Source organism: Carlito syrichta, unplaced genomic scaffold, assembly GCF_000164805.1.
Source record: "Carlito syrichta isolate Samal-C Ts95f unplaced genomic scaffold, Tarsius_syrichta-2.0.1 Scaffold304477, whole genome shotgun sequence".
Classification (NCBI taxonomy): Eukaryota; Metazoa; Chordata; class Mammalia; order Primates; family Tarsiidae; genus Carlito; species Carlito syrichta.
This window is the reverse complement of record NW_007248573.1, coordinates 266,939-280,390: the sequence shown is the minus strand read 5'-3', so window position 1 is coordinate 280,390 and position 13,452 is coordinate 266,939. Positions and strand designations below refer to the sequence as shown.

The window sequence follows — 13,452 nt, the reverse complement described above, 5'->3', positions numbered from 1 at the left end:
CGGCCACTGCAGCCTCAACCTGCTGGGCTCTGGCGATCCTTCCGCCTCAGTCTTCCAAGTAGCTGGAACTACAGGCGTGCGCTACCATGCCCGGCTAATTTTTTGATTTATTGTAGAGATGAGGTCTTGCCAAGTTGCACAGGCGGGTCTCAAACCCGCGGGCTCAGGCAGTCCACTCACCTCGGCCTCCCAAAGCGCGGGATTACAGGCTGAGCCACCGAGCCCAGCCGATCCAGTTTTATTCTTTTGCATGTGGTCAGCTAGTTTTCCTAGCACCATTTGCTAAATAGTTTCCTTTCCCTGATGTTTGTTTTTATGAATTCTGTCGAGGATGAGTTGGTTGAAGGTCCAGGACTTATTTCCAGACTCTGTCCTGTTCCATTGGTCCGGTGTGTCTATTTTTGTACAGTATCATGCCTTGGTTACTGTAGCCTTATAGTAAAGTTTGAGATCTGGCAGTGTGATTCCTCCAGCTTTGTTCTTTTTGCTGAGGATTGCTTTAGTTGTTCAGGCTTTTTGCTTCCATATGAGTTTTTGTATTGTCTTTTCTAGGTCTGTGAAAAATAATGCTGGTAGTTTGATAGGGATTGCATTGAATCTGTGGATTGCCTTGGGTAGGATGGACATTTTGATATTAATTTTCCAATCCATGAGCATAGGATGTTCTTCCATTTGTTTGTGTCATCTTGATTTCTTTGAGCAGAGTTCTGTAGTTCTTATTGTAAATATCTTTTGCTTCTTTGGTGAAATGGAAGTCGAGGTGTTTTATTTTGTGTGTGTGGCTGTTGTGATGAACAGGATTATGTTTTTTATTTGACTCTCAGCCTGCTTGTTGTTGGTGTATAGAAATACAACTGTTTTTTGCGTATTGATTGTGTATCCCAAGACTTTACTGAAGTCATTTTTCAATATGAGGAGGCTTCTGACAGACTCCCTAGGGTTTTCCAAGTATCGAATCCTATCATCTGCAGAGGGAGAACTCAACTTCCTGTTTCCCTATTTGGGTACCCCTGATTTCCCTCTCCTGCCTGGTTGCTCTGGCTGGGACTTCCAGTGCTATGTTAAGTAGGAGGGGTGAGAACAGGTATCCTTGTGTTGTTCCAGTTCTTAGGGGAAATGCTTTCAGCTTCTGTAGATTGACTGTTCTTGGTAGGTACAGTGTCTCACTCTTTCTGTACTGAGCAATTATCAGGCACAGGGTAGGTGACGGGTGAATATTTCCTGCACTGGCTCCAGCTCCTGATGGTGTGCATTTCTTTTCGAGGCAGTGGCAGCTTGGAGGAGGGAAGGAAACTGGAATGGCAACAAAAGCACTGGGCCTAGTCTGGGCCTGGTCACTTGCTGACCATGGTAGGAGTGGCTGGCATCCACGGTGCCTACTTTTCTCCAGGACCCATGCAAACTTCTTTGTATGCATTTCTGGGATTGTTCGTGGAGCCTGGAAAGCATTCCCATTTTCCTGGTGAGGTAACTCCTCTGTACAGAAAGAGTGAGACACGGTGCCTACCTAGAACGGCCAATCTACGGAAGCTGAAAGCATTTCCCCTAAGAACTGGAACAACACAAGGATACCTGTCCTCACCCCTCCTTCTGAGGCCCAAAGAACCTAATAACTTGCTGAAACCATGGAACCAGTGAGAAACAGAGTCAGGATTTTAACTTCACCCTCAGGGCTCTTTCTCCTCCAGATCGCCTATGACCATCACACGCCGCTCTGGGCCTCCCTTTCCTCTAGCAACATTAGCCACGATTCTGGAAATAGTTCTTGATCCACCTGTCTCACAGACTTGTTTAGGGAATAGGGGAGGTTTCTGATGTGAAAGTGCTTACAGATGATAAGGCCCCATGAAAATCCCCCAGTGAAGTGGTGGTGGCTCCCAGGCACCATGACTGTCCCTGAGTGAGGTGGTGGTGGGTAACTCGCAGCACTAGGGCCCTCCCTGGTTTTCTCACTTTATTATAAGCACCCATCCCTCCTCCTGTTAGCTCCTCCCCTTTGCATGATTCCTGCTGAGACATCCCGTGTCTTACAACACAGTAGATCCCCCTTCTCTGACCCTTGGAGAGACTGTGGTCCTCCCATCGCTTCCTCCAAGCTTTCCCAGAGTCGTTTCCCCGGGCTCCCCACCTGCTGTCCGCTGTTTGTGCGCCTGGCTGTCGACCCAGCTAGTCTGTGAAAGTCGTCCCCACCTGCCAGTCACCAAACTCATCACTCGTTCTGCCCCTCGACATCCCTGATGTCTGCAGTTTTGACGGTGCCCGTCTGTCTTGAGTTTCCTTCTGTAGTTGGTGGTCCGTCTTTGTTTGCTATCATGTAGCTGCAGGGGTGAACTCGAGGCTGTAACATCTCGGCTGTGACCAGTAGCTCCCCTTCTCACTCTTGAAAGCATTTTGGGAAAAGTGTTTGAGAATGAATGAGATAATTAAGGTGCTTGCTGTAGCACTCGCTTTAACTTGCAACGAATATTTGAAAAACTGCTTTAACACCTCAGCCTAAAGAAAGACTCGCCCTCAGGATGGTTTCAGCTCCCAGGCAGTTAAGGAAGAGAATGTCAGCCCCTCTCCTGAGTGGCTGTTGGGACCCTGTCAAGGTTGCTTATCCTTATGGAAGCCTCTGTGTTCTGCTTCCCCTGCAGGGCTGTTTTTGCTATGAAATGAGACACATGTAAAGGGCTTAGCCCCCGCCATGGTGAGCCCTCACCCTGTTAGTTGCTGTCAGTGTCATTAGGAAATTGATTGGGATGGTTTTCAGTTTGTAGACCAAATTAAGGGAAAATGGACATATGTTTAGTACAGGTTGGATATCCCTAATATGAAATCTGAAATGCTCCAAAGTCTGAAATTTTTCAAGTACCGACACGATTCTCCCAGAGGAACATTCCACATCTGACCTCATGTGATGGGTTGCAGTTCAAATGCAATTCAGACTTTGTTTCATGTTCAAAATTATTGGAAATGTTGTATAAAATTAACTTCAGGCTATGTGTATAAGGTGTAGATGGCACACAAATGAATTTTATGTTTAGACTTGGCTTCCATTCCTGAGATACTACACAAACACACATACACACACACACACACACACACACACACACACACACACACACACACACCACACATCTAAAGTCCAAAAAAACTCTGAAATCTGAGACTCGTCTGATCCCAAGCATTTTGGGTTTCAGAGAAGGGATGCTCAGCTGTATTGAACCTTCTCTTGCTGTACAATCATGAGTCTTTGCATTTTAGACTCTGACCTGGATGCCACTGTCAGAGCAATCCTTCTAAAAGCCAGAATTTTGTCATTTCTCTCCTCTTCTTCCTCACTCCTGATAGCAACTGCTTCTATACTCTGTGCTTTCTAGGGGTATGCAGCAAATGGTGGCAAAATCAAGGCCATTCACTCTGTTCTGCTCTCTGGTACCTAGGGAGATTAACAAGAGAGCTTCCATACACCTGTGTCTATGTCTGTACATAGCAGCAGCACAGATCAGGAGGGCTAGCTGGGAGCAGAGGAGTCAGTAGACATGATTCCCCACTGGGAACCAAAATGTAAACTATAAAAATAAAATAAAATTACTAGAAAGAAGAAAAAAATACAGCCTACATAGCCAAAGAAAGAAAGGAAGCATCAAAGAAACAGCAAAACCAGGCATAGTGGTCCACGCCTCTAATTCCAGCACTTTGAGAGGCCGAGACAGGAGGATTGCTTGAGGCCAGGGATTTGAGACCAGCCTGGGCAACATACTGAGACCTTATCTCTACAAAAAATAAAAAGAATGAGCTGGGCATGGTGGTGTGCGCCTGTAGTCCAAGCTACTTGGGAGGCTGAGGCAGAAGGATTGCCTGATCCCAGGAGGTAACAGCTGTGGTGAACCGTGATCATGCCGCTGCTCTCCAGCCTGGGTGACAGTGAGACCCTGACTCAAAAAAAAAAAAAAAAAGAGAAAAGAAGAAAGAAACACAGCAGAGCTATATCGGCAGGAGTGAGGTCACTGGGCTTCTCACATACTGCTGGTAGCAATGTAAATCAAAGCAGCTTTTTGGGAGGACAGTTTGGCAAGACCTGTCAGAAACTTGAACATCTCAGCCTCTTTGCAGCAAGGTCATTCCTCCAGTGTATCTTCTGGATGGGCTTGTGGAGGTGCGACAGAGACATCCACAGAGGGGGAGGCCTTGGTGTAACAGAGATGAGCCAGCCGTAGCGAACCATCCCTGGCTGTGGAGGCGGGCAGGTGGGAGCTTGGGTGTGGCCAGGCAGGGTGCATTTTCTGTAGAAAAGTTGAAACCACTCCGAGAGGCCCTCTGTTTGGGTCCTTCCCACTACTGTGATTCTAAACATTACACGAGAAGGTAGCTGAACCTCCCTTCAGAGATTCAGATAAAAGCGCCTTTGACCCGTTTCTTTCCCGCAGGTTTAACATCGAGCCCAGCCTGTACAGCCCGTTCTTCTCCCTGGGAGCCTGCATGGACGGCCTGAATGTCCTGCTGAACCGACTGCTGGGGATCTCACTCTACGCAGAGCAGCCCGTGCAGGGAGAGGTGTGGTGTGAGGACGTCCGGAAGCTGGTGAGCTCTGCCTGGCTTTGAGTCACCCTTTCCGTGATGCAGTGTGTCCTGCCTTAGTTCTGCTTCCCCCAAATATCCACATGGCTGCTTCTGCTTGAGGACACTGAATAAAGGCTCTAAGCCTGTGATGACAGCAGAGCTGATTCTCTGGAAAAGCTTCCAGGGGAGCTGGATGGAAGCCTGGCAGGTGTACCTTCTGTGTGCGTGACAGTTGTGGGAGTGTTTGTGATAACTTCTTACACACCCTTAGTGCTGGGTGTCCCTTTTGGTGAGGTTTATACCCGTTGTGTCAGCCACCTCTTCTTTCCAATCCCCTGCCATGTTGTAGGAACTTCTGTTTACATCAGGTGTTAATTCACGTGCTGTATGATGATTTATTTCACTTCTTCGATAATAACTTCAAGCCTAGACAGCCTTCTTCTCCCAGTAGGGCCCACTTTATTTGAGGTATGAATATTTTAAGTTTTTTTCTTTAGACTGGAGGCTTTCTTGACCTTTGTGTATCGCTAAAGCTTCATGTTCTGTTTCATTTTTGCTTGCATGCTTACCATGCTGTGTACTTTTTTTTTTTTTACCATATTTTGAGATATAGAAACGATCCGATTGTTTCTCGGCCACGTTTCATGAATGTAGTACAGGTGTGGTAGGGTTGAAAGGACAGTCAGGGTGGAAGGCATTTTTTCACTGCATTTACTCAGCAGAATATCATGAGGAATATTGTGAACTTCCAAAAGGTTCACAGTGAGGAAATGGAGAGATATGCTATCAAGAAAGCTGGTACCAGGAGACTGACGGAACATGCAAGTGATGGAGAGGTGTCACTGACGATGGTATGGGGCCACCGGGCGGTGATGTGTGCCTGCGTGGCCTCTGCTGTGTCCCGGGTCCCCTGAACAGAGCCTGGCACCAAGTGGGTGCTTAGTGGTTGCTTGTTGGATGAGTGAACATGTGCTTGCATGGGCGTTATCTTTGGTGGAATCTCCAGGTTCTCAAAAGACAAGGAGACAAGATGGAAAATAGTGGGTGAGTCTGTCCCACAGCAGGGCCTCTAGTGGGTGAGTGGTCCCCATGGCAGGACCTCTTCTGTTGACCCTTTTTGGAGAGGCAATAAATAATGATGTCCCTGCTTTTCAGCTGCAGGTGGGCATTCCTTTGGCTGTTACAGATTCCAGGGTCATCACCTAGTGGGGCAGGTGTCATGGTCTTCTAAGATCGGAAGGAAACACGTTGCTGCTTAATTTGTGCAGCTGCACTCCCTGCCACAGCTGTGGTGTCTGTGGAGGCCGTGGCTGGCAGAGCTGTTGTGGGGACTAAGAGCCCGTACCAGGAGGACCTCCATTCCTGGACACAGAGTTCCTGCCTCAGAGTCACTGGTGAGGGGGAGCAGTTGGGGAAAGGGAGCAGTTGGGGAAGGGGAGACATCTATCTCAGGATTTTGGGGCTGCAGAAATGAGTTCCGTGTCTCTGTTCAAGGCTGTGGACATGCAGTATACAGACCCTGTGCTAGAAATGTGTTCCTGCGTTTAGTTTCTGATGACCTCCTTTACCAGGAAACTTTATTTTTTCTTCTAGGCCGTCGTTCATGAATTGGAGGGCTTGCTGGGTTACATTTACTGTGACTTTTTTCAGCGAGCAGACAAACCACATCAGGTGATCCTTTCTTTGCAGCCTGGGCTTTCTAGAAGTGACCAGCCGTTCATTTGTAGTAATGTGAACTTTATGTCTTTTTGCACTTCCATGGTATTTAAAAGTTGTTATTGATGGTTATGAAATACATACATTTGAAATTAAGATAGCCAGGCGTGGTGACTCACATCTGCCATCCTAGTACTTTGGGAGGTGGAAACAAGAGAATTTCCTGAGCCTAGGGGTTCGAGACCAGCCTGGGCCACTTGGTGAGACCTCGTCCCTACAATTAATCAAAAAATTAGCTGGGCGTGGTGGTGCATGCCTGCAGTCCCAACTACATGGAAGACTGAGATGGAAGGATCGCCTGAGCCCAGTAGGTCGAGGCTGCAGTGGCCATGAGCAGCGTGTCTCACTGTACTCCAGCCTGGGCAACAGAGTGAGACTCCAACTCAAAAAAACAAAAAGAAATTAAGATAGGATTTAAATGGAAAAGGTTATGGAAACCAGCATGTCAGTCTGTATCTGTCACTTTCGTCTAGATCACAGTATCAGTGATGGCGATGGCAGCTGGCACTGTGTGACCCTTATTTGTATCAACCAGTACACTGCTGAGTTTGTTCTTCACATCAGTCTTTTGATGTTCACTGCAGCCTTCTGACTAGGTTCTAACATTATGAAGAAGCTGAGGCCAGAGAGGTTAAGTTAGTTGCCTGGAATCACATAGCTGGAAGTGCTAGGATTGGAAGGCAAACATTCCGAGGAGGGCCCGCTCTTGACTCCTCCCCACACTTGACAGTGAACCTAGTTTAAGATGGCAGAAGGCACATCCATATGGAAGCCTCCCTGGCCACTGCGTGACTCCATGTGTGGAACATGCGAGGCTACCCTCCTTCGCTCGTATTGCCTGCTGGCTCTTCAGCGGCTTCATGCCCTTGACGGGCAGTGTCCGGAGTTCTGGTGATGAGTTACAGCAAGAATACTGGTGAGTCCACTTTCCAAGGCATTTCAACGGATGTAGGCTTGTGAATTCTGGACAGCAGCCCTTGTGGGATTTGACGAGGGAGCCAGGCAGGCAATGCCCGGAGATGAGCCCACGTTTCAGGCTCTGAGACCTGACCAGGTGGCGGGGATGCCCCTGGGTGCTTGGGCACCCTGGCTTCTGTCTCCCATGAAGCCATCCTAGCGGGTGTCCTTGGACGTGACACTTCACATCCGGAAGACTCAGTTTCAGTTTCTCATGAAAAGCGTGACCCACCTTGCTACCCAGGGCTGTTGTGAGGAGTGAGTGACAAGTGTGTGTGGACCCCAGGGTTGTCCTCCAGACCAGTCACTTCAGATCGCCTGCCTCACGGTGGTGGCTTGGAGCCCTCACCTCCCAGTGGCCTCCTCTGTCCCACGACAGGACGTGGACAGTGCCTCCTCACTCATTAACCAAATGCAGCGGGGACTCAGGACAACTGTCAGCACTCTGCCCCGCCACCGGTGTCTGTCCCATCCCACTTGCTGTGAACGTCTTGAGGGCGTGACTCCAAGCTCTTTTGATGACCGTTACCAGCGTCTGGCATGCACCAGTTCAGTGCATGGTTTGGGGGCAAACCAGTGAATTGATTAGGATAAGTTCAATGTATTATTGGCATTTTGGGGGCTTTTTTGAGTTGGTGTCTCACTCTGTGGAGTGCAGTGGCACGCTTGTGGTCACTGCAACCTTGAACTGCTGGGCTCAGGTGTTCCTTCTGCCTCAGCCTTCCAAGTAACTGGAAAAAAATTCTGACAAATGATACAACATGGATGAAGCCAGATAACATTGCGCTAAGTGAAACAAGCTGGTCACAAAACAACAAATCCAGAAGTCCTCCAAGACTATTATAATCATAAAGATATTTTAAAAATACAATACTGGCCAGGCATGGTGGCTCATGCCTGTGATGCCAGCACTTTGGGAGGCAGAGGCAAGAGGATTGACTCAGCCCAGGGGTTCAAGACCAACCCGAGCAACTTGGTGAGACCTTGTATCTCCAATAAACCATAGAATTATCTGGGCATAATGGTACACGCCTGTGGTTCCTGCTACTTGGAAGGCTGAGATGGAAGAATCACCTGAGCCCAGGAAATCAAGGCAAGCACCACCACACCCAGCTAATTTTTTTTTTTAATTGTAGAGATGAGGTCTTGCCAAGTTGCCCAGGCTGGTCTCAAACCCGTGGACTCAAACAGTCCTCTCACCTTGGCCTCCCAAAGTGCAAGGATTATAGGTGTGAACCACTGCGCCAGGTATGGCGTTTTTTAAAATTAGTATTTTAGCAGGAAAAAAGTGTCAAGAAAAGGTGGCTACCTAAATAGTTAGAATAAGACCAGAATGAAGTTAGAGTGTGAACTCACACCATGGTGTGATTTACGTTTGCCAAGCCTGTCGGCTGCTCGGTTGTCAACGCTCCCTTCCCTTTTGTGTTTTCCGATGCTCACAGGACTGTCACTTCACAATCCGTGGAGGCCGGCTGAAGGAGGGCGGAGAGTACCAGCTCCCGGTTGTGGTGCTTATGCTGAGTCTCCCCGCTTCCTCCCGGGGCACCCCAACTTTGCTGACACCCGGGATGATGGAAAATCTCTTCCACGAAATGGGGCATGCCCTTCATTCCATGCTGGGCCGGACTCGCTACCAGCATGTCACCGGTGAGCCGCCAGGAGGCCTCTGACTAGCGGGTCCTTTAACACGTGTTTTCTGAAATGGGAAAGCCTCATGGTGTCATCATGTTATGTGGCCCTGGGCTCCAGGTCACCTGTCTCGTGTCTGCAGCCTGACCCTAGTCCTTGCTGACAGCTGTGCCCCGAACACAGTCCGTCTGTCTGTCTCCTGCGTTGTAGTGTTTGACGAGGGATTTAAGTTTGTGGCTGTACGTGTATGTGAATAAACACACGTCGCCTTAGTGCCTAGCATAGAGTTAGTAAGTGAATAAGTAAATGAATGTTGCCTCTTTCCATCCAAAATCTGCCAGCAGGTTTAAAGTACCGCAGTACAGTAAAGAACATTTTTCTTATACTTTTCCCTGATTAAAATTATTGTTCTGTGTTGTAGTTGTTGTGCTGATCTGTGGTCACGTTTGACCACTTCACGGACGTTTCTCTCAGGGGTCTGTCTCTGAGTGTTAAGCTCACCATCATATGTGGTCAGCTTTCAGCCAGCTGGTGCACTGCTGGCATCTGGGGTTTATGAATTGCACACACAGTTTTAGGGCAAGGAGAAGGTACTCGAAAAGACTGTAGGTGGGTGAAGCAGAATCTTAAAATGTCACCAAAAGTCCTTACGGGATTTGTTGCTTTAAGTAACTGAGTTTAAACTATTGCTTTTTCTGACTGAAGATTGACTTTGTTACAAAAAGCAATAAGTGGATAAAATAAAGTACTTGTAAAACAAAGGAAGGATTAGAGGCATTAGGTAATGGAATTCAGGGAATTAAGTACGAATGCTAAATTAATTTTAAAAAATGTTTTAACTTGTGTTTCATGTGTAGCCAGCATGGCTGAAGACAGGTTGGTTTGTTTGTAGAGGGTGTGAGCCATTGCTTTATAAGGCGTTTTAGCAGCTGTGCAAATATTTTGTTTTACTTTTGATATAAAGGAAAATATATAGGATTATAATAAACTTTTCTGCAAATATGTACAATAATTTTATAGAAGTTAAATATTGATTTAATGAATTAAAGCTTATCGTAGTTCATCAGAAGTACAAATAAAAGTTTTAAAGGTATGTAAAAAGTAAGATACGTATGTTGAGTTGATTATGCCAACTTTTCTCCTTTTCTCCTCCCCCATCTCAGGGACCAGGTGTCCCACTGATTTTGCCGAGGTGCCCTCTATCCTGATGGAGTACTTCGCCAATGATTATCGCGTGGTAAACCAGTTTGCAAGACACTATCAGACCGGGCAGGTAGGAGCTCTGTGTCGCCATAGTATCCTTCAGGTGGCATTGGTTGGCTTCTGTGCCCAGACACCATCAGACTGGGCAGGCAGGAGCTCCGTGTCGCCTAATGTTCTCCGGGCAGCCATGGTTGGCTTCTGTGCTTGCTGGAGAATCTGGGCTCTTACTCCCTTTCCGAAACTTTTACCCTCTCTCAGCACCCTTTCCTTCTACTGTTTATTATTATTTTTTCTGAATTTTCATTTTTTCTTTCTCCAGACGATAGACTCTTAGTCCTAGCCTAGAGACATGTGTCGGAAAGCAGCTACATTTTGTGATGTGCTCAGCAGTCTGCCACATCGCCCTCACTACCGTGTATGAGGAAGGCACTTTGTCCCCTTTTCCAGAGGAAGAAACAAGCTACTCACATCAAAACACATCACAAAGCCTGAGCTTCTGGATGGTCATGCTCTTGCCTGAACCTTTCTGTGGTTTCATAACACTGAGCTACAGTGCCGTATTTTGCCTGTATATGTAGCCTCTGTGTGATGCTAAGTCTGAAAATGCCTTAATTTTGAGGCTTAGGTTTCAAGGGTGCATTGTGTTTTTAAAGATTTTTAAAGTGTGAGATACCTGGCAGTAAATTAGATGTAGGTTATCACACTGTGGTACTTACGCCAACACTGGAAAGCGTGTCCTTTCTCTCCCTGGGAGCTGTGATTGCCTGTGCTGAGTTGCATGTGGTGGTGTTCTCCCCAGGGTGGTCCTCCTGGTGCAGGGTGTGTTTGTCATTGCATCCTGACACCTAGACTCCTGCTTAGGACAAAAACACACTAAGGAAATGAAGAAGGAATGAATAGAGTTCGAAAAAGGACTGTAGCCACCTTTATCTGTGACTCTTTCTGGTTATGTCTCCAGACATGTTATGTTATTTGGTGGTTTCTTTTTGGATGTGATTTTGTCTGTTATTGTCAACCGTAGAATAGCAGCTGAGCTTCTGAGTGACTGTCTGGGTGAATTTCCATCATGATCCATTTTGGTTGTTAGATGGCAAACCCAACCTGCCTGTGACCCGATTAACCACCTGTGCACTCACTTGCAAAGCATTGCTCTGGAATTGCATGGTCTTGGCCAAGGTCATGGAGGCTTGCACCCCCCAGGCAAGAGCATAACCCGCCCGTGGCTGTGTATGGGGGCTTGGGAACCCCACTCCCCAGAAGCTGCCCCAGCCTCTGTACCGTCTCGCCTATGCCCCCTGGAGCCCTAACTGTCCTGGCACCACCTCCTATCTCCCAGGATTCTTCTCTGTGTTGTTTGTCCCAGGCTTTGCCATCATGTCTCCTCTCGGGAACTGTTTCTGCTCCTCCCAACCCTGCTGTCACTGGCTCTGCCCCATCGTCTCCAACTTCCCTGCCTCCTCGTGATGTGTGGCCTTGCTCAACCTCTGGGCCTGCAAGAAGGTCTGAGATAGACGCTCGAGGAGGGTGGGGTGGGGAGCATAGCCACGGGGCAGGAGGCTGGCCCGGAAGCACTGGGGGCTGGCTGGATGTCAGGGATGAGGCAGCGGAAACATCACAGATGGGTGTCCACAGTGGAAGGTGCTGGAGGAGGGTCAGGTCTTAGAGAGAAGACTTGTGCCCTCGTGTTGAAAGCGCCAGTGAATATCAGTGTTGTCTAGGAGGCCCTTGGCACAACCCATCGAGATTTCAGAGCCCAGTGGACACTGCAGACATGGGAGTCAAAGGTAGAGAGATGGGGCTGAAGATGAGGGTGAGACACTGCGCCGAAAACAGCAGGTGGCATGATGGGACCGCACCAAGCCTGCTTTGCACTTGCCCTAGAGGGACACGCGCAGGGGGCGGGGGTGACCATGGGAGATGGCCTGGAGCCTTTCAGAGCGGTGCTTCAAAAAAAGTTCAGTCGGGAGCCGAAATTCATCATGGATACTAACATCAGTTAGAAAAAAAAATTGCCATCTACCTGCAGAACAAACAAGCCAAGCAGGGCAAGAGCTGGTGTCCAGAGGTGATGTGGCGTCTGGCAGAGGGATGCCCCATGCCTGAGTCCTGCTCAACTCTTCAGGAAGAGGAGCCACGGTCACACTAACTGCAAGAAAGCAGGAGCCCCAAGAGGCTCCAGGACACGAGACAGGAAGAGGCACTAAGCCAGCTGCCTTGAATTCATCCAGGTTTTGGACTCAGTGCCCCCAGGGCCTTGCCTGCGCAGCCTCTCCAGAATTCAGAGTGATCTTGTGATGTGGAGGGTGGGACTTGTGCCCCAGGCAGAGACTGAGCCCTTCCCGCCTCCCTGGGGCCTGTCTCCTCTCGTTCCTCATTAAGGCACCAAGTGGCTTGATTTTTTTTTTTTTTCATTTTAAGGGCAACCCTAACCTTAAGGATAAGGAGTTGATTCCCTAAATCCTAGTCTTTGTAAATAAGTGACATGTAAGCCCATAAGGAAAAAGAACAGGGTTGCGTGTTTATGCTTAATTTCCTATCCTGCTGCATTTCAGGAAAGGATTGTTTTTAACATCCTGAGATACATTCCAGAGCGCTCTCAGCTACAGGACAGCCCTCTGTGATGTACTAGCTCCTAAGGGAGTTTGTTGCTGGAGGAATGAGAAGTATGCTTATCAGATCTGCAGGAGCCCCAGCTGTGCGGATCCCAGGTGCCAGGGGCGCTTGCGTGAGATTCAAGTGTCTCGACAAGCTGCAGCAGCAAAGCTGAAGCGGATTTATTGCAGATTTATCTTAAAATGAGCGCCGCAGGTGTGGAGGGATGCAGCTGGGTGGCAGCTCAGCCTTTAGACCCAACCGATCACGTTGCCCCCGCGGCCATCTCCTTCTGTCAGCAGCAGGGCCGGAGCCATGGCATCCAGGCCCCGAAAGGTCCTCCTCTCTCCCGTGTCTCGGTGTGTGCAGGCTTTGGCCTGCGGCCTGCCTCCTTTTCGATAGCTCCAGGTTCATAGGTGGCTTGCACTTCTGGAAGCAGGAGCCCTGTCACCTACCCCTTCCTAGGATGCAGCTTTTTTTTTTTTTTTTTTTTTTTTAATGTTTTGCTCATTCTGGAATTGGGGGCCCTTGTAGACAGCCTGTTTGTATTCACTGGCTGTATTTGTCTGTTTCCTGTTGCTTCCACAGAATACCTGAAATCGGATACTTTATAAAGACAAGGAGTCTGTTTCTTATAGTCAGGGAGCCTGGGAAGTTCAAGACTGAGGGGCCACATCTGGTGAGGGCCTTCCTGCTGGTGGGGGTGCTTTGTGGAGTTCCTTGGTGGTGCAGGGTCTAACGTGGTGAGGGGGGTGCATGTGTTAACTCAGGTTTCTCTTCTGGTTTTTTTTTTTTTTTTTTTTTTTGGTT

General features: G+C 48.3%; 1 protein-coding gene across 2 annotated transcripts in view; it reads left to right on the top strand.

Annotated features, from left to right (window-relative positions):
- The window catches only part of MIPEP (mitochondrial intermediate peptidase), a 119,567-nt gene that overhangs the window by 37,370 nt on the left and 68,745 nt on the right, over positions 1-13,452 (top strand). For both annotated transcript variants that reach the window (XM_008060024.2, XM_008060023.2), the window contains 4 exons: positions 4,413-4,566; positions 6,139-6,216; positions 8,661-8,865; positions 10,011-10,120. In XM_008060024.2, the coding sequence (XP_008058215.1) occupies positions 4,413-4,566; positions 6,139-6,216; positions 8,661-8,865; positions 10,011-10,120 (547 nt within the window). The remainder of the gene's footprint in view (positions 1-4,412; positions 4,567-6,138; positions 6,217-8,660; positions 8,866-10,010; positions 10,121-13,452) is intronic.